The sequence below is a fragment of the Myotis daubentonii genome, chromosome 1 (genome assembly GCF_963259705.1).
Source record: "Myotis daubentonii chromosome 1, mMyoDau2.1, whole genome shotgun sequence".
NCBI lineage: Eukaryota > Metazoa > Chordata > Mammalia > Chiroptera > Vespertilionidae > Myotis > Myotis daubentonii.
This window is the reverse complement of record NC_081840.1, coordinates 230,577,168-230,603,848: the sequence shown is the minus strand read 5'-3', so window position 1 is coordinate 230,603,848 and position 26,681 is coordinate 230,577,168. Positions and strand designations below refer to the sequence as shown.

The 26,681-nt window shown below is 55.4% G+C and overlaps 1 protein-coding gene across 1 annotated transcript in view; it reads right to left on the bottom strand.

The window, feature by feature from the left end:
• The window catches only part of STK32B (serine/threonine kinase 32B), a 121,269-nt gene extending 96,290 nt beyond the window's left edge, over window positions 1–24,979 (bottom strand). The window contains exon 1 of the mRNA XM_059675869.1: window positions 24,674–24,979. Coding sequence (XP_059531852.1) covers window positions 24,674–24,725 — 52 coding nt within the window. The 5' untranslated portion in view covers window positions 24,726–24,979. The remainder of the gene's footprint in view (window positions 1–24,673) is intronic.
• Between the last annotated feature and the right edge of the window lie 1,702 nt (window positions 24,980–26,681).

The following is a 26,681-nucleotide window of genomic DNA, read 5'->3' as shown; positions in this document are numbered from 1 at the left end:
TGATTCTATTTATGGAAGGTTTGCGACAGGCCACACTAATCTATGGTGTTAGAATTCATGACAAGGATTCCTCTGAGGAGACGACAGGGCAGGAGCATGAAGGGGTGTAGGGTTACTGCTAATGTTCTGGTCTTTGATTGGCTGCTGACTGCATGGGCACGCCCACTTTCTGAAAACATACCCACCTTTACACTTAGGCCTTGGGCACTTTCACATCTGCAATATTTCAATGAAAAAGTTAAAATTAGGGCCCATTTGTAATGCTTCATAAAACTCTTAGCAAACTGGGAATATAGTAAACTTCCTTAACCCAGCAATCTATATGTATAAAAGCCTAACTGACCGACCGACGAACTGACTGACCAGTTGACCGGTCGCTATGACATGCACTGACCACCAGGGGGCAGATGCTCAATGCTGGAGCTGCCCCCTGGTGGTCAGTGTGCTCCCACAGCCAACCTCCCATGGTCCCACCCCCTGGCTGGCCAGGCCCTGATCGGCCCCTATCGCTGGCCAGGCTGAGGGACCCCCATCCATGCACGAATTCGTGCACAGGGCCTCTAGTAGTTAATAATCAAAAACCTACAACAAACATCATTTTTAATCTTAAAACTTTAGAAGCATTTCCACTGAAGACAGGAATAAGAGAAGGATGCCTTCTATTACTGGTGATATACATTCATTCAATCCATTGTGGGGGAGGGGAGGGAATGAGCCAAAGATATGTGTGGCCAATACCCTTTCCCATTCTGGAAACCTCAACAAATAATAAATATTTCAAAAGAGGTTCAACCTCACTAGGACCAGGAAATGTAATTCTAAAAACTCATCATATGGCAAAATTTTAAGTCTGATAGTACCAAGTGTTGACCACAGGTGGGCAAGCAGGAGCTGCCGAAAATCGCTGGTGGATCTGCAAATGTTACTCTTCTCGGAACCAACCTGTCAATGAACACCTCACCAATTCCAAGGCCGCACACACACCCTGTGGCCGGCAATGCCACCATTTCTCAGTGTGTGTTCCGTGGCCAGTGCCCCCAGACACGCCCAGGTGTGTGCACAAGAAAACCCAAACTGGAGCATGCCCACCTGCCGTCCGTAAGGGAGAGAGTCAGTGAACCGTGGCAATCACAGGGAACACGGCCGAGGCGCTAACACAGATCAATCAACATCAAACATCACGGGGAGTGAAAAAGCAAGATGATCTCCTATCATTGGGGTGGAGTTTAAAAATAGGACCTATTGCTTTGGGCTACACGTTAGGCAAAACATAAACAACCCACGGAAGGGCCTGCGGTGGGGTACACAAGGGGCTTCTACTCTGTCCTCCTCTCGCCGGGGAGGAGAGGCCGCTGGGCGCCGTAGCATCCCCATCCTTGCCTGTGTTTGACACATTTCATTAAAAAGTCATTAAGGACAAGAGTGATGGACTCATGAAGGCCCAGCTCACGAGGGGCTGTAGGCGTGTCCCTTCCAAACGGCCTGGGTGGGTGTGTCTGGTCACCCGAGGTGTCACCACTTCCGCACGACTGTAGGGAGCCTGCGTGCGAGTAGCCAGCTCATCGCGGGGCCCGGCAGCAAACAGAAACCGGAGTGGCCGGCAGCTGGCCCAGAGCTGGGCACCGAGCGCCTTCCTCCCCCCGAGGGTCCCATCGGGGACCACGGGCTTCAGGAAAGCAGCGATTTGTCCCTTCTCCCCCTGAACGGGCTTTGGAGCCTCATCCCCTATTCGTCACACTGTGACGCTGCTCTGGAGTCCTGTGACGCGACTGGGCTGGAATCCAGCTCGGAGCGTCCGCATCTAAGGACAAGAGAGGGGCCGGCCACGGCAGCTCGCCGAGTGCCCCGGTGCACCCCACCACACCCGGTCCTCTGGGAAGCTGTGCCAGTGTCCTGGGGCCGCCGGAGCAAAGTGCTCAGAGCACAGAGGTGCATCCTCTCACAGGTCTGAGGTCGCGGAGGTAGCGGAACGGGAGGCTGTGAGGGGGACCTGCCCCATCCGCTGGGGTCGGCTGGCATCTGTGCTGTTCCCCGATTTGTAGACGCATCACCCCAATCTCCGCCCTCATCTTCACGTGACTTCTCCCTGTGTGCGTGTCTGGGTCCAGTCCCTTTTTATAGGGACACCAGTGCCCTTGATCGGGGCCACCCTGATGGCCTCACTTTCTCCTGATCACCTCTGTGAAGGTCCTCTCTCCACAGGTCACGTCCGGAGGTCCCGGAGGTCAGGGTGGCACTAGCTGAATTTCAAGATGTGTCACCCATCACAGGGAGCCGCCCTAACCTCTCACCAAACCACAGACCTGCCTCTGCACAGGACGCCTCGGTGCCACAGTGCTTTCGGGCACAGGGACGCGGACAAGGCGGGGCGAGGGGGCGGAGACATGCTTCTCATTCACCAGCCAGTCCCCAGAACCCAGATCAGAGCCTGGGCGTGTTTAGTAGAAAACATGTCAATTACTTGTTAAAAAATAAATGAATAAAAAGTGCCTTTGGCTTCTGTCCTTTGGGTGCTCGCCGGCCGACAGCTCTCAGCGAGCCTCTTCCCCTGCGTGCGCTGACCACTCGGGAGCAATGCCAGCAGCACTGGCACCGCCTCGTGTCCCGCTCTCTCTCTGCCGGGCACTCGGCCGGGCACTTCACAGGCAACGGGCTGCCTCACTCTCACCTCCACCTCGCCAGGCAGACGCAACCAGCTGTGCCTGAGCACGAGGAGGCCGAGGCACAGTGGCGTGCAGTGACTTGAGGGGTCCCTGCGCCATGAGGTGGGTCTCTCAGGGGAGGGCGGGGCTGTGTCCCCCGCTCCGCCCGCCCTCCTCCAGCTGAGGGCAGTGCCTGGCACAGAGTGAGCCCACGATGAGCACGACCATCTACTCGAGTGTTAGAACCAGGACACTTTTCCCCCTAATCCTCATCCGAAGATATTTTTCCCATTAATTTTTATAAAGAGTGAAAGGGAGGGAGGAGAGAGAGAGAGAGAGAGAGAGAGAGAGAGAGAGAGAGAGAGAAACATCAGTGAGAGAGAGACATATGGATTGGTTGCCTCCCCCAGGCGCCGTGACCAGGGCCAGGGATGAAACCCGAAACCGAGGTACGTGCCCTTGCCTGGGAATCAAACCCGAGACCCTTTGGTACGCGGGTCAACGCACTAACCACTGAGCGACCCGGCCAGGGCAGAACCAGGACCCTTTTGAGAATACAGGGGACACTGAGCAGAGGAGGCACTGGAAAACCCGGACGGCTCCCAGCAAACGGAGGGAAGGTTACGTCATCAATAAGGTGGAATGAATGAACTCAGGCTGTTCCCTGAGGGCCGGGGTGTTAACCAGCACACGGCACCCAGCGAGATGCGTCTGCGAACGGAGTGGCACGGTGCGGGCATCTGCTAAAGGAGCAAACTCCTCCATGCAATTCCACAGCCGTTCACTGCAGAGGGAACTTCAGTGGTAATTTCATTACTGCGGCCTGTTATTCAGCCCCAGAGAGTAGAAATGCAAATGAAAGGGATGCTTTGTATTTAAAAAGGAAATCTTTCAGAAGACGAAGTCATTGTAGTCAGTAATTGGGGTGCACGATGGGATAAAACGTCTATGCTGTGGGAGACGATGACAAAGGAATCATTTCTATCCTCCCGGTCTTGGAAAAAACAACGGAATTTCCAATGAACTTTCAGATCAATAATGGTCTCAATTATCCATCCCCTTTCGTGAGCCAAACGCCTTTTCTATTGGCATAAACAAAAGAGGTATTTTAGTGTTTCTTTCTTCTTTCTCCCCCTTCTCCTTTGCCTTCCTCTTCCCTCCCTACCCTCCCTCCCCAGCCCTCCCCTCGGTCTCCCAGAAAGATATGAATTCCAGGCTCAGTGCACCAGACCTCACGCAGCAGAGCAGGGCAGCCCCTCCCGGGAGGCCACGAGGTGCCCAGGTCTCCCGGAAGGACAGCATCTCGGGTGTAAAGAAAGCCTGTCCTCCTCACCAGCATCTCCCTGATCAGCACGTCTTCTCCGGCTTGGACACCTCCCGTGGCCCGTGCCAGTGGCCCACCCTCAAGGATGCGCATCATCGGCCTGTGATTTGGCGCATGGGATCAAGAACCCAGGGGTCCCCGAGCACGCAGGCTGAGCTTCCCAGCTGTGTGACCTTCGGCAAGGATCTCAACCTCTCTGTGCCTCACATCAGAGGTTGCGGATGGAAATGCTGTGATTTTTTTTTTAACTTCATTAGACACTAACCATTAAAATCTGAACATTTCACATAAAGATCCAGATATCTGGCTTCTGCAGAAAAGCAATAGCCGGCACCCCCAGCACAGGTCCCCGTAGGGCAACGGTTTGCTGGAGTTGGGTGGGGGCTGGCCCCGCTGCTGGGACGAGCCCTCCCGGAACTCCTGTGACTTCTGTCCCCTGAAGGCAGCGGAGAGGGGCCATGACTCAGCACCACACTCATCCTGGGGTGGTGCCTGTGTTTCCGGGCCATTCCCTTTGCCTACCATGTCTCCCAACCGTTACCTTCTGAAACTGCAACCATCCTCCGAGGCCAAGTTCACAGACCGCCTTCTCCACGAAGCCTTTCTCTATGCCCCCAACTCCCGATCCGACGCAATCCCCCTCCTCTCCCTTCCTCTAACCCTACACTGAGCCCTGCCATATGCTTTCCACTCCTGCCTTCAACTCCCCTTAGCTGTGAGCAGGGGCACACACACACACACAGACACACACAGCCAATGCAAACTTCTTGAGACCAGAGACCCTAATTCATCTGCCTTCCCCAATTGAGCACATGATGGGCAGAATAAGCCCGCCCCCCGCCATCCCACCCCAAAGATGCCTATGATCCAACTCCTGAAACTTGTGAACGCTGCGTTACCTGACAAAGGGATGGAGGGAGGCTGCTCATCAGTGCACTGTTGATGGGGAGGCGCGTCTAGGTTATCCTGGTGGGCCCGATGTCAGCACAGGGGCCTTAGGTGTAGAGGAGGGGACAGAGAAGTCTGTCAGGTGATGCAACAGCAGAAGCCACGAGGCTGGGCGTGCGGAAAGGCAAGGCACGATTCTCTCCAGAGTTTCCGGAAGGAACCAGCCTCACTGACACCTTGATTTAGGCCCCGTGAAGTCCACTTGGGACTTCTGACCTCCAGACGCTACGAAACGAAACTTGTGTCAGACCACTGGTGATGGTAATTAGGGCAGAAATGGGGGCCTACTGCACCCTCTTCTCACACAGTAGGTACTAATGTGTACACGCCTGTCGATGCTGAATCCCACAGCGTCTTCTTTCCCAGGGTCCCGGAATCACGTAAGGACAGGATGCGCTGTCCCTCACCCCACACTGTGAAGTCCCCGGGGTACACACTGAGCTGCTGAGAAACCTGCTGGAACACAGAGGCAGCTGGGACGTGGGAGAGCCAGGCGCTGTGGCTCCGGAACGCGGAGCTGGAAGCCTGCCCACCCTGGGAGCGATGGCCACCCTGAGTGAGTGATTTCACCTGGACGAGGCTCAGTCTCCTCGCCTGTAAGATGGGGCTGGCACAGCTCCCGACAGAGCGCTGTGAGCCGTGCCTGGTACACACAGGACTCGGCCCAAATGCTTCGCACACACGCACGCCCGCCCGCACACCACATCCTCGTACCCGCCTAGGACGCATGCGATCCGCTCTCTGCTGCTGACAGCGGGTTTCCCAACCAGGGGAGAGCTCTGGTTCTCCATCAAGCGATACTGGGTGGCGCACCGGCTCCCCGGGCCTGTCTCTCACGTGAATAAAACATGCAGATCCGAGCACCCAACTCCTCCCCGCTCCGCTGTGCGGAGAACACGGTCTCTGCTCCACCCTCCCTCAGCCGTCTCTGCGCACACCCTCTGCACGGCAGCCCTTCAGCTCCTCACATCGAAAGGTAACGTCTACCTTCTTGTTTGTGTGTGTGTTTTTGTTAATCCTCACCCAAGGATTTTTAGAGAGTGGACGGTAGGGAGGGAGGGGGAGAGGGAGGGGGAGAGGGAGTGAGAGAGAAACATCAATGTGAGAGAGACACATTGATTGGTTGCCTCCTGCACCTGCCCTGAGACCCCTTGGTGTGCAGGCCAACGCTGTAACCATTGAGCAACCCCAGCCAGGGCAAGACTATTTCCTCAGTCCTGGCATCTGAGCAGGCTTGGAGATTTGACTTGGCCAACAAAAAGCGGTGGGGGTGATGGTGTTTCATCACGGGCCCCAGCCAAGAAAGCAATCAGCGCACTAGAAAGGCAACCTCCGGAACGGAGAAAAATCTGATTAGGGGTTAATCTCCAAAATATGTAAGGAACTCCTACAAGTCAATAGAAAAACAAACCAAAACACGCTAACAAACCTATTAACAATGGGCTAAGGACTTGCCTAGCCATTTCTCCAGAGAAGGCGTACAGGTGCCCAACAGGCATATGAACAAATCCTCAACGTTGCTAATCTTGTGTTAAACCCCTGGTGACGGAAACGTAAGTCAAACCCACATGAGACATCCCTCACAGCTGTCAGGGTGGCTGCTACCACAGCCACCAAGGACAGCAGGTGCCGGCGAGGGTGTGGGGAAGCTGGAACCCTTGCCCGGGGTTGGCGGGAATGCAAGTGGGCGCAGTCGCTACAGAAAACAGTGTGGAGATTCCTCAAAAAGTGAGGAATAGAACCTCCACATGATCCAGCCATCCCACTCCTGGGCACGCATCCGAAATAACTGCAGCCAGGATCTCCAGGAGACGTCAGCTCTCCCGTATTCATGGACTAGTCCCAGTAGCTGAGATGTGGAAACAGCCTGCGTGTCCATCAGCAGGGGGATGGACAAGGAAATGTGGCCACACATGCAATGGAACATTACTCGGGCTTTGAAAAGAAGGCGTTTCTGCAGCCTGTGACCACATGGATGGACCAGAGGACATTACGTTCAGTGACATAAGCCAGGCACAGAAAGATAACTCCTGACTGATTCCACTTATAAGGTGTCTAAATTAGTCACATTCAGAGAATCAGCCCTAGCTGGTTTGGCTCAGTGGATAGCGCATCAGCCTGGGGACCAAAAGGTCCTGGATTCAATTCTGGTCAAGGGCACATACCTTGGTTGCAGGCTCCTCCCTGGCCTGGGCCCTGGTCGGGTCGTGAGCAGGAGGCAACCGATCAATGTGTTTCTCTCACATCGATGTTTCTCTCTGTCTTTCCCTCTCCCTTTCACTATCTCTAAAAATTAATGGAAAATATCCTCAGGTGAGGATTAACAACAAAAAATAATAATAAAAAAATTCAGAGAATCAAAGAGTGGCGTGGTGGTGGCCGGGGGCTGGGGGTTGGGGGAAGAGGACCTGGGGGGTTAGTCACCATGGACCTAAGGTCTCAGTCAAGCAAGACGAGTGAGCTCCATGGGTCTGCTGTCCACAGCGTCCAGAGTGCTTACTGTGGTCTTAGCATTTAAGGAGGCGGAGCTCGTGTTAAATAAGAGCAGATTCATGCAGACACAGGAGCATAGCAGGAGTATCTGTACCATTTCTAAGGCTTGTGCATGGGAAGTGTATCACTCAGTCACTCAACAAACACTGAGGGAGTGTGACCACCTCCACTTGGCATCAGGCAGGCACCAGGCAGTCTTCCCTGGAGAGTGCAGTGCAGTTGGCATGTCCTTATGCCACCCACAATGCAAGTACCACGGGCAAGACCGCCAGTCTGATGCAATGAGATGCCACATACATGGAGCGGGAGCCAGGACAAGAAGCAACAACTGAGATCTTTAGAATCAGAGCTGTGGATGGAGGGAGCCACACGCTCACCTGACAGGCCCAGGCAGGCCTTGCCAACTCAGAGACCTAAAGTCACCACAAAGGGAGGTCTGCAATGAACACTTTTTAACGAAAAGCAGTTTTGGGAAAGGAAGGGGGGGCAGGTGTATCCTAGGCCGGCATCTTCCCTGACAAAGGTCAATTTTTACCGTAACTGAGCCTACTGTCTTTTTGCATCTACGATAACATATCTTTGAATGTCGAAGTAATTTCCCTTTTCCCGGACCCTCCCAGAACAGGCACCGCTCTGTGGAGACCACAAATCCCGCCACTGATATTGAGTTAACTGTCGACGGGTACCTATCCTGCACCCCACTAAGTAAAAGACGCACGTGTCTATCATTTTACTTTGTATCCAATCCCAGAGGTTTCCCCACTCGGCCATCTCCCGCCCCCCTAATCTATCGCCAATGGATTTCATGTGACCCGCCTACGTCTCCTCTTCTGACAAAATAAGGCACAAAACTGCCATTCTCCGGAGCATAATCTCGGTCCGTCCGCTGAGATCCTGATTCCCGGCCATTGTGGACAGTGTGGCTCAAATAAGCTCACCAATTCTTCACAGGTTTGAATGTTCCTTACGTTGACAGAAGGACTGAGGGTCGTCTCTCCGCTCCGCCACTTAGGAGCTGGGCCCGTTCCTGACTTCCTCAGCTCCAAGTTCGCCGTCTCTGGCGTGGAAATCAGGACACTTCTCAGGGTCCCCGCGATGGTTGAATGTGCTTCCCGGGGCTCAGCCTGACACCGGCAGGAAGCTCAGCCACCGCCAGCCCGTCCCCTTCACGCCGGCCACCACCACGCAGGTGACTTGGTGGCTGTGGGTGTTCATCTTTGCTGCAGTTTTTCTGCCCATTAAGTCACCCAGGCTCCTGACGGGGCAGCAGAGAAGTGCCCGTCGGCTGGGGGTCAGGGTCGCTGGCCCCTCCCTTCCCATGACCTCGGGGAAACCTCACGCTTGTTCCCATGGGGCTGTAGCCGGTGCCGTGGACGCCAACGGCCTAAAAGCCACCGAAGGACAAACCCCAGGCTTCGGGCCTGGTGAAAGGCCCTCCCAGGCTCCTCCTGAAGCTCTAGCATAAAGCAGCCGTCGGCGCGTCCGCGTCCGGGTGAGGCGGGGGAGTCTGGCGCGCAGAACGTGGGCTGTGACTGTGGGAATGTTTTGTCTCTGTTGTCAAAACGCCGTCCGGAGTGGAGGACACGGGAGGTCCGTTTTCCTGGATTGCGTGGCCACTTCCCGTGAGGGGTCTGCAGAAATGCTCGATCCCCTGTGCAGTCAATGATTCTCTCTCATCATTGATGTTTCTCTCTCTCTCTCTCTCTTTCTCTCTCTCTCTCACTTCCTCCATGAAATCAATAAAAATAATTGAAAAAAAGAAAATGCAGGTAAGTACTGAGAAGACAATGAACACCGTTCATAAACTCGCCACCCAGGAAAGGACCAGTATAATTCCCGGCAGTAACTGTGTCCAGTTCACGTCTGCAACCTGCCTTCTCTCTCCCATCGTGAACATCTCCCATCAAAATCACCAACCAACGTTACTTTGAACGATTCATAGCATCTCATCGTATCGTGCCCCCTGATTACATAACCGCTATTAAGAACGGCACTGAAATATCTTATACACGTTCCCCATCATAAAGCACGAAGATTTTTTTTTTAATATGTATTTATTGGTCTTAGAGTAAGGGAAAGGGAGAGAAATATCGATTGGCTGCCTCCTGCACGTCCCCTACAGGGAATCGAGCTGCAGCCAGGCATGTGCCCTGACTGGGCATCGAAGGGTGACCTTTCGGGGCACGGGACGACGCCCAACCACGGAGCCACACCAGCCAGGGCTTTTTTCTTTTCTTTTTTTGTATGTTTTTCTTGATTTTAGAGAGAGGGGGAGGGAGAGGAAGAAAGCACGAACACTTCTAACCACCCAGCGGAAGGGCCACGTGAGCAGGGGCACCCCTCTTTTGCTCGCCAGCATCTGCCCACACCAAGTACAGCAGGTCCTGTCTCTGAGCCCCAGGCAGCAGTAACAAGCCTCAGCCTGTGAATGACAGTGACTGACACCGTGGGTGCCGCGGGCAAGGCCCAAGGCAGGGAGTGAAGGGAAGCCTCGCAGCCAGGCCTCTTGCAGGGAGCGGGCAGATGGCGGGCCCCGCGGCCCCCGTGGGCGCTGGGAAAGGGGCTGTAGGTCCCAAGGCTGTGGCCCAGGGAGGGCGCAGGACAGAGCTGGGGGAGTTGGAACACGGCAAAGCTTGCTGTCAGGACCAAGAGCAGCTGTTTTTCCTTCAGCCGGTAAGTACCCCTTGTGTTTCTACAGAACTGGGGCTCATCCCCAGAGTTCCGAAAGGCGGGTCCTGCCGGCGTTCTCCGAGTTTCCACTCGTGTCCCGCTGACATTTGTCCTGCACGTGGCCGAGGGTGCACTTGACCTGTGCCGTGTGCTTCCTTGGAATTACCCAGAGCTAATGCCAGGGCATGTTCCCGGAACGCCGGTGCTGGTCCTCAATCCCGGGGGCAGTGACGTTGGGACGTGCTGCTGAAATAAAGTCACACGCCTTGCCTTCCAGCGGGGTGTCTCGGGGTCCGCAACACGCTATCCAAAGACTCTGCATGTCTCCGAGGGAAGATACAGGACAGAAATGCTAACAGCAGGGCCCTGGCCGGTGGCTCAGTTGGTTGGAGCGTCGTCCCTCACACCAAAACGTTGCCAGCTCCATCCCTGGTCCCGGCGCATACAGGAGGCAACCGATAGATGTTTCTCTCTCTCCTCCTCCTCCTTCTCTTGCTAAAATCAATAAAGAAACATATCCTCGGGTGAGGATTAAAAAAAAAGATAAGAGCAGGTAACATGTAGGCCAGGAATGGCGCTGGACACCTCTGCTTATCCCATCGGATTCAGACCATCGTGTAGTACGATACCATTCCCACTCTATAGGCCAGGAAACGGGCACAGGAGGTGAAGGAAATGATCCAACCAGCAAATGCCAGAGTCAGACATCGGTCAGGGCAGGATCGAGCCCGTGGCCTAGGCTGGTACCCCATGCGGCAGAGGTTCCCTAACTGATACTCATCCGACCACAGACACATCTGCTCACAGAGAACATTGGGAAACTCCTGTGTCTCGGGAACATTCGGGAAAGTGCTGAGCTGACGCGCTAAGAACTCAGACACCCATTTCTGCTTTTCTCACCACTTTTGCTGTCGTAAATCGCGCTGTAGACCCTCACTACCGCCTCCATCGCCAGAAGCCGGGAACGCGGAGTGCTTGGGCCTACGGATCGGCATGGCACAGGGTCTCCTCTGGGGCAGGACCAAAGACAGCAACAAAAACCCCCGGGAGGTTCTGCCCGAGGCAGGACTTAACAATACAATTGATGAAAGCACAGAACAAGTGAACTGAATCCACCCCAAAGATAAGCATTCTTCCAGTTTTTGCACAAGCTATTTCTCCCAACAAAGAAAGTAATTTGTTCTCAGAGTTTAAAAAAATGTTGAAAACAAAACCTGTGAAGGAATAGAAAACAAGCACCTAACTCCATCCCTCAGCAGTCACTTCTGCCAGCACAGCTCTGTCTAGCATCTTGGGTAGCGTCTGATTTTCTTTTCATCCTTAGCATCTTGCCGTGCATGTAATTTTTATTTGTCATTATTTTTATACCATTAAAAACGCTCCTTGAACATCATTTTTTGCAAGCCTTTGAAATGCTCCATCCCCGGGAAGTATCAGTTCCCCAAGTCCGTCCCTCGTGCTGGCTGGTCGGGGGGCACCCGTCTTCCCGTTTCCAATGAGCTGGGGGAGCACTTGAGGGGAGACACACAGGCCAGGGCGTGTCTGTTTCACAGAGGCAGGTCCGGTCGCAGCGCAGTGACACACACAGAGACGCCCCAACAAGGCCATGAGCAGTGGCCACTTCTCCAGCCCCAGGAAGTGAAAAGGGGTCCATGAGACATAGAGGGAGATCTGAGGAACTAGTGAAAGAATCCACCGATTCGCCAAACAAAATTCCATCTAAGATAGGCTACATCCAGGGCACACCGTGCAATGCACAGGTCGTGTCTCACAGAAATGAACACTGGGAACCCCGATGGGGGATGGGCAGCGAGTGCCGGCCACAGGGGCACGTCGGAGGCACACGCAGCACAAACCACAGTGCCAGCTTGCCTCCCAGAGCCCGACCTTGCGTCGTATGTGCTGGCCAAGAAAAAACATAATCAGTGCAGGTTTATTTCTCTGCCTCCCCATCGTGCCACAGAAATTATAGGGATTGGTCAACAGAAGTGCTGAACGATTTATAACCTCAGTTTAAAAGACCGTGACACCCCAGATAGATCAGAGGCGCTTGTAATTTCCTGGGAGAAGTATTTAAAATGCCAGTGCAAACCACTGTTCTAAGAAAATCACTGTCCTATGCAAATCACTGTCCTATGCAAATCACTGTCCTATGCAAATGCCTAATTCTGGTGAACACAGGAAAGGTGGGTCTACTAAGCTCCCTTTGATTCTCGGGGATTGAGGGAGCAATAACACTCTGGAGAGGAGGGGTAAGGTCCTATGTTGGAACTTACTGAATACTAGAGGCCCGGTGCACAAAATTCATGCACAGGGGGCAGGGAGGTCCCTCAGCCTGGCCTGCACCCTCTCCAATCCAGGACCCCTTGGGGGATGTCTGACTGCCTCTCGCAATCCGGGACCGCTGGCTCCTAACCACTCGCCTGCCTGCCTGCCTGATCACCCCTAACTGCTCTCCTACTGGCCTGATCGCCCCTAACTGCTCCCCTGTTGGCCTGATCGCCCCTAACCGCCTCTGCCTAGCCCTGCACCCGGGACCCAGGCGCCCCTCCCTCTGGCCGGCCGCCGGCACCCAGGACCCGGGCTGGCTTCGCCCAGGCTGGCCACAGCCGCAGGGGACTGTGGGCGGGAGGATTCACCCAGACCGCAACCTCTGGCACCCGGGACCACGGGGCGGGCAGCTTGTCCCTCTCCCAGGCCGCAGCCTGGCTGGTCCCCATCCCTCTCTCGAGAGCTCATTTGTGCCTGGCTGGTCCCCATCCCTCTCTCCCCAGGGTTGAGTGTCTGAGCAGTTACAGCATGATGGCGTGAGGGAGTGACGATGTGAGGGCATGACAACCATTTGCATATTAGCTCTTTGTTATATAGGATGACACAAAGTGACGTTTTAAATTTTGTTTAAAAAGATGCTTTAAAAATAATTGCACTTTAAATGGAATTTATAAACGTCTCCTCCCACTTCAGGGAGCTGCAGACTATCCTGCCGCACAATGACTGTTGAACTTGACCAGCTGTCCTGCCTGTGAGTGGCCTTTGACATGGGATCAAGGCGCGAGAAGGTCCGTAAGCCTCTGTGGAGGCATCTGTGTTCCCAACGCCAAGGACAGAAGTGTCTCCCTGGACGCAGATATATCCAGCGAGGCACACCTATGACACGCCGCCCTTTCTTGAGGGTTTACTTTATTTTTATGACCCTTCCCTGAGGATTTTTCCCCAGAGATCTTTAAGAGAGAGTGGAAGGGAGGGAGGAGGGGAGAGCGAGAAAGAGAGAGAAACATCGATGTGAGAGACACATTAACTGACCAGGGCCGGGGATCGAACCTTCAACTGAGGTATGCACCTTTGATCAGGAATCGAACCTGAGACCCTCTGGTCCAGGGGCCGTCCCTATAACCAACAATTTATGAAGAAAGTACCGTTTATTCCCATTTTGCAGATGAAGAAACTGAGGGTCAGGAAGGTGGAAAAATGGACTTGAGGTCGCTCAGCTAATAAATGGCAGGGCCAGTGGGGAACCCCAGGGTCTGCTCATAACCACTGTGCTGTATAAGGGGCGTCTCTGAAGGAAGGTTCCATGAGAGACCTGGGCAGGGGGCCTGGTGCATCCCAGGGACACACAGGCCGAGAGGCCCGGATCCGACCTGTAAGCTGGGCTGGGGCTGGATGTGGTTTGAGGGAGAAAGAGAAGGATCAAAGGAACATCAGATGAGGCTCCTAAGATGGGGAAACAGTGTGGTGCCACATCCTTCGGGGACCTGCCGCTACCTTCGGGCTACGGTGCCAACCCCTGAGCTGGGTGCACCCTACAGACCAGTCCGCTGCCAACCCTGCACCCACACAACTGCCGTCACACCGCCGACAGTTCATTCAGTATAAATCCCTGCGCGAAGCATCAGGGAGCAGGTGGCCACGAAGGGTCTGCGAAAGGGCAACACGCCTTCCTCCACGGCGTCCCACTGCTGTGCGTCGCTTCCTTTACCCTCCCTCCTCTCCAGAGCAGTCGGAGTCTGTTTCCACGTAAGCTGGAAATGTAAAGTTCCCTTGTCAAAGGTCTTATTCAAGTGAAATCAGTCAAGACAGAGAAAGTCTTAGGTAAATAACAGCAGGTAATGCGCGGCTACGGAAATAATAATTCCGCAGGAGGGTGCCAACCTCGGAGTCCGGAAAAGGCTGCCCTGGGTACAGCGAAAGCAGCGAGACCAAGCATCCAAGACAACCCGGTCCGCCGCAGAGCCCCAGGTGCCGGGGAGAGAATGAAGCCGGCGCCGCGCACAGCGTTATCGTGACAAGCGAATGGAATCGTGCACGGAAATAGCTGGCCCGGAGCAGGTGCTCCTGGGTGCGATCTGGTCTCCCCTTCCCCAGCTCCCTCCTTCAGATCCCAGCAGGGAGCCCGCTCCTTTCCTGGGTGACGGCGTGGTTTCTCTCTGTCTCCTCTGACACACGCGCTGGGACAGCAGCAGGGAGGGGGGGCAGAGCCTGTGACGCAGGGGGCCACGCTGGAGCCAGAGCCACAGGCCTGGTCCTCGGGGAGACCCGGGGCTCGTGGGGAGACGGGCATGCACAAAGGACTGCCACGAGGAGATACGGAGCTGCCACGTGATAAACGCCATGAAGGGCACGAGGCTGGTGAGGAGGTCCCTGGGGGTGCCGACCCGTCTGGGAATCGGAGAAGACAGCTTGCAGCAGGAGAGACGGAGAAAACCAAGCTGGGTGGGGACAGCACAGGATAAGGCCCTGGGGCAGGGCCGCCCACGCAACTTACGCAACTTACAAGAAACTGAACAGACATCCCCATGATTTAAGAATACACATAATAGCATTGATTGTAAGAACAGAAATAGCTTAAGGGTACAGGGAGCAACCATGTGCTGGATTGGGCTAGAACTTAAGCACACGGAGTCATTTCACTCGAGTGAGCGGGGAAGGAGAACACGAGATGAGGGGAGCGGGGGGTGGGGGGTGGGGGGAACGGTGGCAGGTTCAGACCAGAGGCCTCGGAGGCCTTATCACGGCGCTAATCTTGACGCAGGAGCACTGGAGCCACTAAGGAACGCAGAGCGGGACCAGCCTGATCGTATCTGCGAGTTGAAGCTATAATCCTGGACGTTGGGTGGAAGATGTGCCGAAAGGGCAAGAGACCGAGCAGGAGACAGTTCGGGGGGGGGGGGGGGGCGCGATCCCCACACGGGGTGATGCTTGCATGGAGCTGGTGGTGGGGTGGCTGGGAAGACGGGGGCAGGGGTCACATCGACACAGCCAGGTACCTGGTTGGATTTGAGGGGGTGAAGGAGCTGGAAGTCAAGGAAAACCAGAGCTGTTGTGGCTTCTGGCTAGATGACGGCGGGAACTTCGGGAAGAGCGTGAGTTTGGCTGAGGTCATTTGAACGTGAGGTATTCAATCTTTTGAGACATCCAAGTGGAATTATACCCAGGAACACGGATTCGGAGCCCACAGGAGAAGTAGGCGTTAAAGAAATAAATTATTGAGTCACTGTCGTTTAGGAATATGTCCCAGTTATTAATGTCACCGCTCAGCCCAAAGCCAGCGCTCTGTGACGGGCAGCAGGACCTGCAGACACGTCCCCCGTTCAGACTTCCAGCAGGAAAATCCCCAAAGCTATGAGCAGGCCCGTCACGAAGGCGGGAGCGAAACCCGTGAGGAAACCGCGACCGCATTCGTCAGGACGTGTGACATGGGATGTAAAACAACAAGGAAATGCCGTGTTAGGCTCATCCAACGGCATTTCTGCAAGAGGCGGTGACACTGAACACCGGCACTGACATAGAGGCGCGCTGTCCAGCGTGTAGCCACGGCCAGGGGCACCTCTGAATGCACTTAGCCCAGAGCGAGGCTTGCCGGAAGCGCATCACACACACTCACTATCCAATAGGAAGAAAAGTATAAAACGTCTGCATAATTTAGCACTGCTTGCACATTGAAACCATATTATTTTCGGTATAATGGGCTATATAAAATGGATTAAGTTCATCTATATCTTTTTACCTATATAATGTTACCACTAGAAAATTTAAAATTGCATACCTGTCTGGTATTTGTAGATTTATTCTGTTTTTTAAATATAAATATATATATTTGTACTGATTTCAGAGAGGAAGGGAAAGGGAGAGAGACAGAAACATCAATGATGAGAGAATCATTGACCAGCTGCCTCCTGCACACCCCCTACTGAGGATTGAGCTCTTGACTGGCATCGAACCCGGGACCCTTCAGTCCGCAGGCCAACGCTCTATCCACTGAGCCAACCAGCTAGGGCATGAATTTATTCTTTGTTGTTGTGAATTCTCACCTGAGGCTATTTTTTCCACTGACTTTTAGAGGGAGTAGAGAGGAGGGAGGGAGAAGAAAGAAAGAGAGAGGGAAACATCAATGTGAGAGAGGCACATCGATTGGTTGCATCCCACACATGCTCTGACAGGGGCCAGGGATCGAACCTGCCACCAAGGGGTGCGCCCCACACCCGGAATCCAACCTGAGACCTTTCCTTGGGCAGCCGGCGCTCTAACCACTGAGAACCGGCCGTGGCCTCATTTCTTTAGAACAGTGCTGACGGCAGCAACGGCAATGTTTGCACGTGGCTGTGAGAGTGGAAACTGATAGAGTGTAAATGGAAAAGCATTTGCTGCTTGTGCTATAAAGCTGACGTGCACCTCCTCTGAGAACCGCCCCTCTCCTACACGTGTGTCCCAGGGGCCTCTGACGTGTGCTCAGAGGACACATGCAAATTCACACAGCACCGTTCACGAGAGGCAAAAGCCAGCAGGGGCACCAACATCCACGGGCGGAAGGAAGGAGAGTGGGTTACGGTCTCGTCACGCACTGGAACATGACACAGCAGTGCACATGAGTACACGGCAGCAGCACACGGTTCATGGATCAATCTCAGAAGCTCACGCCTGAGCAAAACCGGAAAATGATAGAATACACAACACCTGGCACACGTTTCTACATGTGAAAGCTGTGGGTGTCTGTACCTGCCCTTCCTCTGAGGATCCCACTCCCTGGGGACAGTCTTCACATGCGCTCAGTCCCAGTGCCTCCAGGGGAGCCAGCTGCACCCCCGGATCCCAGCCTGGGCACGGACCCCGCCTGGCCAGTGGGAGCCTCCTTCTTCCGGATCACAGCGGCTGGTTCGAGGAGGGCCCAGGGCTTCAGCGGGACCGACCAGAACTAACCAGGATTTTCTGCAACAGCCGTGAAAAGATGCACCCCCCCCCCCTTCTCCATGCCGGGAGCTGTGCGGCCGTGAGTCTGGAGGGGCGGGGGCCCCACGAGCAGGGTGCCTGCCTGAAGCCACACGGAGGACAGCAGGGCATCGGAGGAGGACGATTCCCGATGATCTCACTCGGGAGCCGGTTCCAGCCATGGCTGAGGGCCCCCCTGCATTCACTCGCTGACCCTTTATCCAGCAGCCTCGCGGGCACTTCTGTGCTCCAGGTGGTCTTTCCGGCCTCGCAGGTACGGAGGTGAGTAAATCACCCCACACACACCCCTCTAAGGAGCTGGTCACCCCCTAGGAGGAGACAAAATGCTGAGTCCCTGCTTTTGAGGAGGAAAACAGACAATAACTAAGAGCAAAGAGGGAGGGAGGTCAGAGGGCACACCCAGTGGCAGGTGGGCATCCCCAGGCCGTCTGCTGTCACCCGCTCTGTTACTTGCTGCCGGAGGTGGGGTGTGGGCAGGCTGACCAGAGGACCGATAGGCCCCTATGCCGTTTTAACAATCACCGTGGCTACTGCACGGAGGTGACCCTGAAGGGGAAAGGTCAAAGGAAGGCGAGCAGCTAAGGAGGCCATTGTAATCATCTAAGCAAGTCACGTGACCATGGCTTGGACCAGAGCGGCCGTGGTGGAGGTGATGGGAAGGGCCCAGGGCCGACTGATTTCTCTCAAAGAACTTCTTGTTGGTTTTCTGTCGTTTGCAACTGAAGGAGGCTGGTCTGACCAGGCCGGTTCCATCTAAGCTCAGATGCCTGCCACATCGGATGCACCATTCGTGTAGGGACCACTGAGAGCAAACGCTGCCCATTAGTCCAGGACGTGATTCCTTCTGGTCACCTGTCAGGTGGGTGTGAGCAATACGTCCGCATGCAAACAATAAAACTAACATCCAAATGCCTCCACGGCCAGCCGTGATCATAAGCCACAGCCCGGTCTCAGAGACGTCCACACACGGAAAACGCGTGCCTCCGGACCAACAAAGGGCAACAGTGTGTAGACGCGTCTCGCTTTATAGAGATGACCCACCAATGCCTCAGACGTGTACGATCCGCCCCTATTTTCTGCAACGTTTGAAAAGTAGAGCTGAATCCTGCCATTCGTTTCTGCTAAACCATCTCATACTGACTTCTAGCCATTTTCTCGGGCCATTTTTTTTTTAATCCTCACGTGCAAGACAAATCAAAACGCGTTTTCCAAGGAGGTGTGGTTCTCCACCCCGAAGCTTTACACCCTAGAATCCTGCGCTAGGTTTGCCGGAGCCTCGAGCAAGTATGGAAGCGAGTCCCTTAACCCGGGGCCCTCACAGGCATCGCTCCGGCCTCCACCTCGGGCACACGCTCTACAGAGGAGCCACGTTTCCCAAGCAATTCCGAGCGTTCCCGGGTGTTCCTGGTGGATTCCACCTTAGGCACGAGTCGCAGCGGGTACACGATGGGCACCCAGGTGTGACAGGAGCGGGTTTGCCTACAGTTCTGACAGAGCCGGCACACGGTGGGGAGGGCCCGCCGCTCTGGGGGTCGGTGACACGGACCCCAGTCCCGGAGACTGTGTCCTGGAAGCGTGGCCGCCCGTTAGGGATAGTTACACAACTGCCTTAGGTAGCTGACTACTGCTCCAGGAAATGACTTTTCTTGGATATTTATTTAGACCAAGAAGACATTCTCCTGTCGTGAGCTGCGTGCAGTCCCCTGGCCGGCGATAATACAGAAATCACACTTACTGTTATTTTTAGCTTGAAGAGGTATTTTTTTATTTTCTATCCAGAAAGATTTCCCTTCTATTCTTATTGTTTAAATCCTCATCCCAGGATATATGTTTTTATTGATTTTTTTTAGAGAGAGGGGAAGAAGGAGAGAGAGAGAAACATTGATCAGTTCTCTCATGCACGCATCCTTACGAGGGATCAAACCCGCAACCCAAGTACGTGTCCTGACCGGGGATCGAACCCGCCACCTTTTAGTGTGTGGGATGACGCTCAGCCAACTGAGCTACCCCAAGTGTTGGCCAGAGCAACACTTATTTTTAAATATATCTTACTCGTGCCACTACAGTGAGAACACCCGGAGCTGGTTATGAGGTTGCTAAATCGATCCCCTCACATGTGGGCGCTGGCCAACAGTGACACAACATTGACTAAAAGCCCCTGGGAAAGATAATTTCACACGTTTCTGGAGGCCTAAAAAGTCTTCGATTCCTTTGATCCAATCATTTCACTCCCTGCACTTCGTTTTTAGGAATTCTTTGAAAAGAAGAGAAATTCTTTTTAAAAAATATATATTTGTATTGACTTCAGAGAGGAAGAGAGAAAACCATTAATGATGAGAGAGAATCATGGGTCAGCTGCCTCCTGCACACCCCACACTGGGGATCGAGCCTGCAACCCGGGCATGTGCCCTGACCGGGAATCGAGCCGTGACCTCCTGGTTCATAGGTCGGCGTTCAACCACTGAGCCACGCTGGCTGGGTGGAAGAGAAATTCTTTACAGATAAAGTTTTGCTGCAACTATTTATAAAGATGGAAAACTGAAAGCCTACATCTCTAACAATAAGAAAATACTTAAGTAAATGATGATAGTTCCATTTGATAGAATATTAAAACCCATTAAAATGTTAATTTTTAAGGTACCGTAACAACATAATTCCTTAAAATAGGATGCTAAGAGAAAAAGCAGGCATTATTTTATTAGTGGTAGGTGTATACTTACATAAAAATATCTAGACATGGGCCCTGGCTGGTGTGTCCCAGTGGTTAGAGCATCTGCCCATGGTCAAGGGCACATAACTGGATTGTAAATTGGAACCCTGGCCCGATCGGGCGCATGCAAAAGGCAATCAATCAATGTATCTTCCTCACATCTTTCTTTCTTTCTCTCTCTCTTTCTCCCCCCTTCATCCCTCCCTCCCTTCCATTCTCTTTAAAAAAAAAAATCAATGGAAAAAATATCCTCAGGTGAGGATTAACAATAACAACCAGAATGTCTAGACATGGATAAGGGCAGTGAGGGGGAAAACAGAAGCAATGCTGACACGAAGGGAAATGGTCGATGGCTTTGTCTGTGTTCCCGAACCTTGTATTATGACATGATTGCTCCACAAATGTGTTTGGGAGCTGGTATCCGAGATGATGACGTAGGACCAAGTGTTGTCAGGATGTATTCGTGTTGTCTTCCTATCCGTGTTTGTACAGGGACCCTGTGGGAGCCTGATCTGCATGCCAGCCTCATTCTGTGAGAGACGCATCGTCCCACAGGCCTCCAGACATAGCCCAAGGGGCACTGTTGGGTCCCAAATTCCGGAGTTAAACAGACCCAGGGCCCTGGCTGGCACACCTCAGTGGTACAGCATCGGCCTGCACACCTGAGGGTCTTAGGTTCGATTCCTGGTCAAGGGCACGTGCCTAGGTTGCAGGTACGATCCCCAGCCCTTGTTGGGGCGTATGTGGAAGGCAACCAATCAATGTGTCTCTCTCACATTGATGTTTCTCCTCCCTCTCTCTCTCCCTCTGCCCCCTCCCCTCTCTAAAAAAACCAATGGAAAAATTATCCTCACTCCTGAAGATTTAAAAAAGTAATAATAATAAAAAACAGACGCAGGTGTGAGTCCTGGCTCATCCACACAGGCCGTGGGAGCCCCCGTCACCTCTACAGGGAAATGCAGGTTCTGAGACTTCCGTGGCTGAGTCATGAAAACCATTCCCACGCAGGCCTGGAACGAAGTCCATGTGATGTAGTTACTCTTGCTGTTCATCTCAGCGGGATGCAGGCTAAATTCTTGCCATCAGAATGTAGATGGCAAATTTTCAGCTCTGGCCTTGCATTAAATTACTTACAAACAAGACTTATTCTGGTCGGGTAGGTGTCTGCATTTTCAACGACCAGCCGGCTCTGGCTGGGGAAAGCAGGTCCCTTCCTTGGACCATGTCACTCTCCTGCTTGGAACCCTCCAGTGACTCCAGAATGCCTATAGGATCCAGTCCAAGCACATGGCCACTGGGCCCTTTAAAGCTGGCTGGGCACTCAGGGTTCAGCCCCTGTGCCTTCCAGCCTCACACCCCACACTGCAGGAATGCTAGCTCCTACAGTCTCCCCCACGAGCCATGATTACTCTTTACTGTCTGCCTTCGCATGTTCTGTTCCATCCTCTGAAACACCCTTCCCCCCTGTACCAGCGCCTCCTTCCCTGGTACCTCCTGCCATCTCTACAAAACTCGAGTCCAAGAAGAAGTCTTCTCCCACGGGCCTCCCTGCTCCAGGGTTAGGGACCCCCCTCTAGAGCAGCACAGCCCCCGAGCTCCCTGCATCGTCCTGGCTCTCTACCATTTGACTGGTGGCAAATAAGAGCGTTTTACTCTCACACGGAAACAATTAAGAAACATGCTGGCAAAATCGAGTGAGTGAATGTTTGCCTGGGCTGGCAGCGGGCACTGGGAGGAGAGTCCTAACCTTGCATTTCCACAAGCCCCGGAGGGCGTCTGACCTTGGGCCCTGACCCCTTTGGAATGAGGAACTGTGGCAGGAAAATCCAAAGGTCAATAACGCCAGCTATAACTATTTTGCCAGTACATATTTTTAAAGCATTTTTTTTTTACTGATTTCAGGGAGAAAGGGAGAGGGAGAGAGAGATAGAAACATGAAGGATGAGAGAGAATCATTGGTCAGCTGCCCCCTCCATGCCCCTTTTTGGGGATCGAGCCCACAACCCGGGCATGTGCCCTTGACCAGAATTGGACTTGGACTTGGGACCCTTCAGTCCGCAGGCTGACATTCTATCCGCTGAGCCAAACCAGCTAGGGCGCCAATAAATATTTTTAAGCTCATTTCCTGGGACAAAGGATAGAGAAGTTGTAAATCCAAGGGAGGTGAATTTCCTCTGCACATAAAGAGAAAGATGCTAAAAGGATTACCGAATGCATGACCTTTGACCCAGGCTAGAACCAGGAAGCCCTAAAATTGGGGGTCTGTGCTTTCTTCAGAGAAGGGTATCCATGGCTCTCATCAAGGGATTCTGTGATGGGCTGCACGGGATCCCCCAAACTTCCTATGTTGAAACTCCAACCCCAATGGCCTGCATTTGGAAACAGGGCCTTCAAGGAGATCATTGATGTTACGTGAGGTCAAAGGAGAGCCCGAACTGATAGGACTGGTGTCCTTATAAGAAGAGGAAGAGCCCGGCTGGTGTGGCTCAGTGGTTGAGCGTTGACCTATGAATCAAGAGGTCACGGTTCGATTCCCAGTCAGGGCACATACCCAGGTTTCGGGCTCGATCTCCCGTGGGGGGGCTGCAGGAGGCAGCCGATCAATGAAATGATTCTCTCTCATCATTGATGTTTCTATCTCTCTCACCCTCTCCTTTCCTCTCTGAAATCAATAAAAATGTTTTTTTAAAAAGGAAGAGGAAGAGGCACCAGAGATCGCTCTCTGCCTCCTCAGTACACAGCCAAGAGGCCGCGTGCGGGCCCGGCGGGCAGGGGGCCGTCTGCGGCCAGGAAGCGTTCCCACGTGAAGCCGCCACACCGGCCCCCGCACCCGGAGCTCCCAGCCTCCGGAGAGTGAGAGATGGAGTTTCTGCCGCTCAAGCCACTGCCACCAACGAATTCTGCTGCTCCAATGTGTGCGGCGTTGTTACCGTAGCCTGAGCAGACTCACACACCCCTGTCCAAAACAGGCGGAAAACAGTTGCTGCGGACAGAAAGGTCCTGGCCCACGTCATCCTCCCAGCTGTCCATGGAAGAGTATCTCCGCAGAGGGTCTGAGAGTCCTCTCTCAGGACAGAAGTGCTCCCAAGGGGCAGCCCTCCCTAGCGGGCTGTCCCAAGCACAGCAGACCTTCGAATGCGGGTATCCGTGTCACGTTCACTGACTCCCGTGACAAGTTCAGGGTCAACATGGACGCAGCTGAGGATGCGTTCAGCTCTGCGGTGTCCTAATTCTTCCTGGGACACACAAGAGCCTCCGCCGCCTCCCCTCTGTCTGCTCCTGGATCCCCGCCTGCCTGTGCTCCGCCCTAAAGAACCAGGAAGGGCGTGGGCCTCTCGGGGTCCCCGTGCCCTGCGCTGGCCCCGCCCTGCCCGTAGGCACTGCCCGCATCGCCAGGAGGGTCATGACTGCTGAGTGTCCCAGGCTAGACCTCATGAAGAAAGAACTGAACAGTGTCCCTTTGAAGGAAGCTGTTGGTCGAGCATCTGACCGCCACCCCCAGGCCTGGCTGCTCTGGAATCCATGACCAGGCACACAAGCCTGTGCCTGGGTGCTGACTCCAGCCTCACAGCCGGCTCCGTCCCTCCGGAGGGGCGAGTAGGACACCCTTTCTCAACTCTGAAAGCGGGGAGAACAGTTCCCGCTCCCGGGGCTGCTGCACGGGCCTGGCACACGGGGACGCGGTGGAGACCATGCAGTCGGAAACCCCCACGCTGCTGGAGGCAGAGCGCTAACATCGCCACCACATGTGAGCAGCTGTGCCATGGAATTTACCGGGCACTGTTCACACGGTTACCAGCAGTTCAGCTTCAACCGGCCACACAGAGTACTAGGTGGTATCCTCATCCTCATCTCACAGGGGACGAAACAAAGGTTTCAGAGAGGTTAAGCAAGTTGCCCAGGGACACACAGCACTGGCGATGGGGTTCTGCTAGTCCAGATACAGAACTCTGGCGCCCTGGCTGCGAGGACCCCCTAGAGTTAGGTGAAGTGTGAGCCCCCGCACTCCACCAGCGCCCCTCTCCCCCAGCGCCCCTCTCCCCCAGGGCCCCTCTCCCCCAGTGCCCCAGCGCCCCTCTCCCCCAGGGCCCCTCTCCCCCAGGGCCCCTCTCCCCCAGCGCCCCTCTCCCCCAGGGCCCCTCTCCCCCAGCGCCCCTCTCCCCCAGGGCCCCTCTCCCCCAGGGCCCCTCTCCCCCTGGGCCCCTCTCCCCCAGCGCCCCTCTCCCCCAGCGCCCCTCTCCACCCGCGGGGTGTCTTCCTCAGAGCCACGCACTTGAACCAGGATAAGTTTCCCGGGCGGTCCTGGGCGAGGCTGGCGGCGCGGACGCTGCCCTGCCAGAGGGCACAGGCACCCGGCACACACACCCCTGCCGCCTCCTCCAGCCTCGGCTCTGAGCGCGCCCGGCTTCCCGGGACTCGGCGGCCAGGCCACTCCTTCCTCTGCTCCCCAGGGCGGGCTTCGGGTTCCGCCCCCCCCCCCCCCGAACCCGGCCGTCAGGGGCCCCGAAACGTAGTGGCTGCCCGGGTGGAAGCCCCGCGCCCGGGGGGGTGGGGGGTGGAAGCCCCGCGCCCGGGGGGGGGGGGGCAGGGTGAAGGCTGGGGACCAGGGGGTTGGGGGGAGGGACCGCCGAGGCCGCGCGCGGGGGCGGCGCCCCTTACCTTCCTCGTCCTCGGCGAAGGCGGCGGGCTTGTGGGAGTGGTTCCCGCCCATATTCCGCGCGGCGCCCGCTACATGCCCGGGCGCGGGGATGCGGGGTGCTCCGGGCGCGGCGCGGGGTGCCGGGGCGCCGGACGGGGCGCGGGGTTCGGGCTGCTGGACTCGGGTGCGGGCGAGCGCCCAGCCCAGGCTGCAGCCGGCGCCGAGCGGTCCGGGGCCGAGCGCCGCGCAGGGGCGGGACCGCGCCCGCCACGCCCCCCCTCCGGGCGCCGGGGCTGAGCTTCCCGCCGCGCCCGCCGGGACCGGGCTCCCTCCCCGCGCCGGGCCACGGGGCGGCTTCCCACCCGCTGCAGCGGCGGGCGGCGGGCGGCGGGCGGCGGAGGAGGGGGAGGGTACGGAGACACAGCCCTCCCCCACCCCCCGCTCGGAAGGCGCGGCGGCGGGCTCGGCTTTGGGGACCTCCTGGAGGGGGCGTGGCGGACACCACCGGGGAGCTCAGTCCCGGGGGTGGGGCGGGCGCCTCGGGGAGCGCAGACACCTGGGGAGCTCAGTCCGGAGCGGGGAAGGTGAGGGAGCCTGGAGGAGAGGGCGCGGCCCCCCCGCCACGCCCACCGGCGCTGAGGTCCCGCGTGGGGAGCTCTCTCCAAATCCTTAGCAATTTGCAAGCGCCTGCTCTCCGCCGCGGCACTTCCCCCTGGCCCTGCTCGGCGCTCTATGAACAGCACCCCACGGTTAGGAAAAGCCTTGCGCCCATTCCAGAGCCCGGCAGACTGAGGTTCAGAGGTGAGGGAGCTGTTCGGTCAGGAGTGAGTCCGTCCTGGGGGCCGGGGGAGTCCCCACGACGCCCCGTTGGGCCTTATTTGTTCTCCAACGCTTCTCCTCTTAATGTGCTTCCAGGTGTTGGATGGATTAAAGTGGGGTCCAGACCTTTTAGGATCCTGGCCCCTATGTTGTACATGGGGAAACTGAGGCCCCCAAGGGCGTGGTTTGCCCCAAACCATTCTCCCCAGGAGTGGCTGGATGGGCTGTGCGGACTCCGAGTCTGATTACGAGGCGATTCCCCTCTGGGTTGCTGGGCCCCTGGCGTCAGGAGGTGGGGAGACCAGACGGGAGGAAGGGGGCGCGCCCCGAGGCGAGTGGGGCCAAGTAGGGCGGGAGACACGGCGCGGGTTACCCCGCTGTGCATCGCCGCGCCGCCCCGCCCCGCCCTCGTGACTGCCCAATCTTCAGCCACATCCTGCCATCTGCTGGGCGCCTGGAGCCACTGTCTGTGCTTTGGAAGAACATTGTTCTTGGTTTCCCATTCCCACCCATCTCTCTCTCTCTCTCTCTCTCTCTCTCTCTCTCTCTCTCTCTCTCTCTCTCTCTCTCTCTCTCTCTCTCAACAAAACTCCCAGACGCCACAGAAAAGAGCTGACACCTGGAGACAGCCCCACCCAGCTAACCCAGCGGAAGTTGTAGGATTGGCCCCAACTGCTAGGCCTGGGGTCAGACAAGCCTCGCTGACAGACCAGATTCCACCACTTCCTGTCGGTCCTGACTGCCTTGGAGTTCTCACCTGTGCACTGGGAAGGTTGATATTCACACCCAGAGCTGCTGTCAGGGTCATATCAGATAATACTGATAAAAGCAGGTAACATAACAGTGCCAGGCATATAACAAGTGATCAATAAAGATTTCTGGCCTCTCATTCTACCAACAAGCATTGATTGGGTGGCTGGTCTACACCAGGCAAGGTACTGACCAAGATAAAGGAGACACAGCCCCTTCCTCTAGAGGCAGGGTAACAGGCGTGGGCTCCCCGCCCTGTTCTGCCCAGGTTTCATCCCACTTTGCCACTCTAAGGGGCTAATGTGGTAAATCACGTGACCTCTGGCCTCAGTGTGTTCATCTGTAAAATGGGATAATAGTACTTCCCCTCCTAGGGTTGTGAGGGGAATAAATGAATTGATGTTGGTGCTTAAGACGCAAGAAGCACAATACAGGTGTTACTTGTTATACTCGGCAATG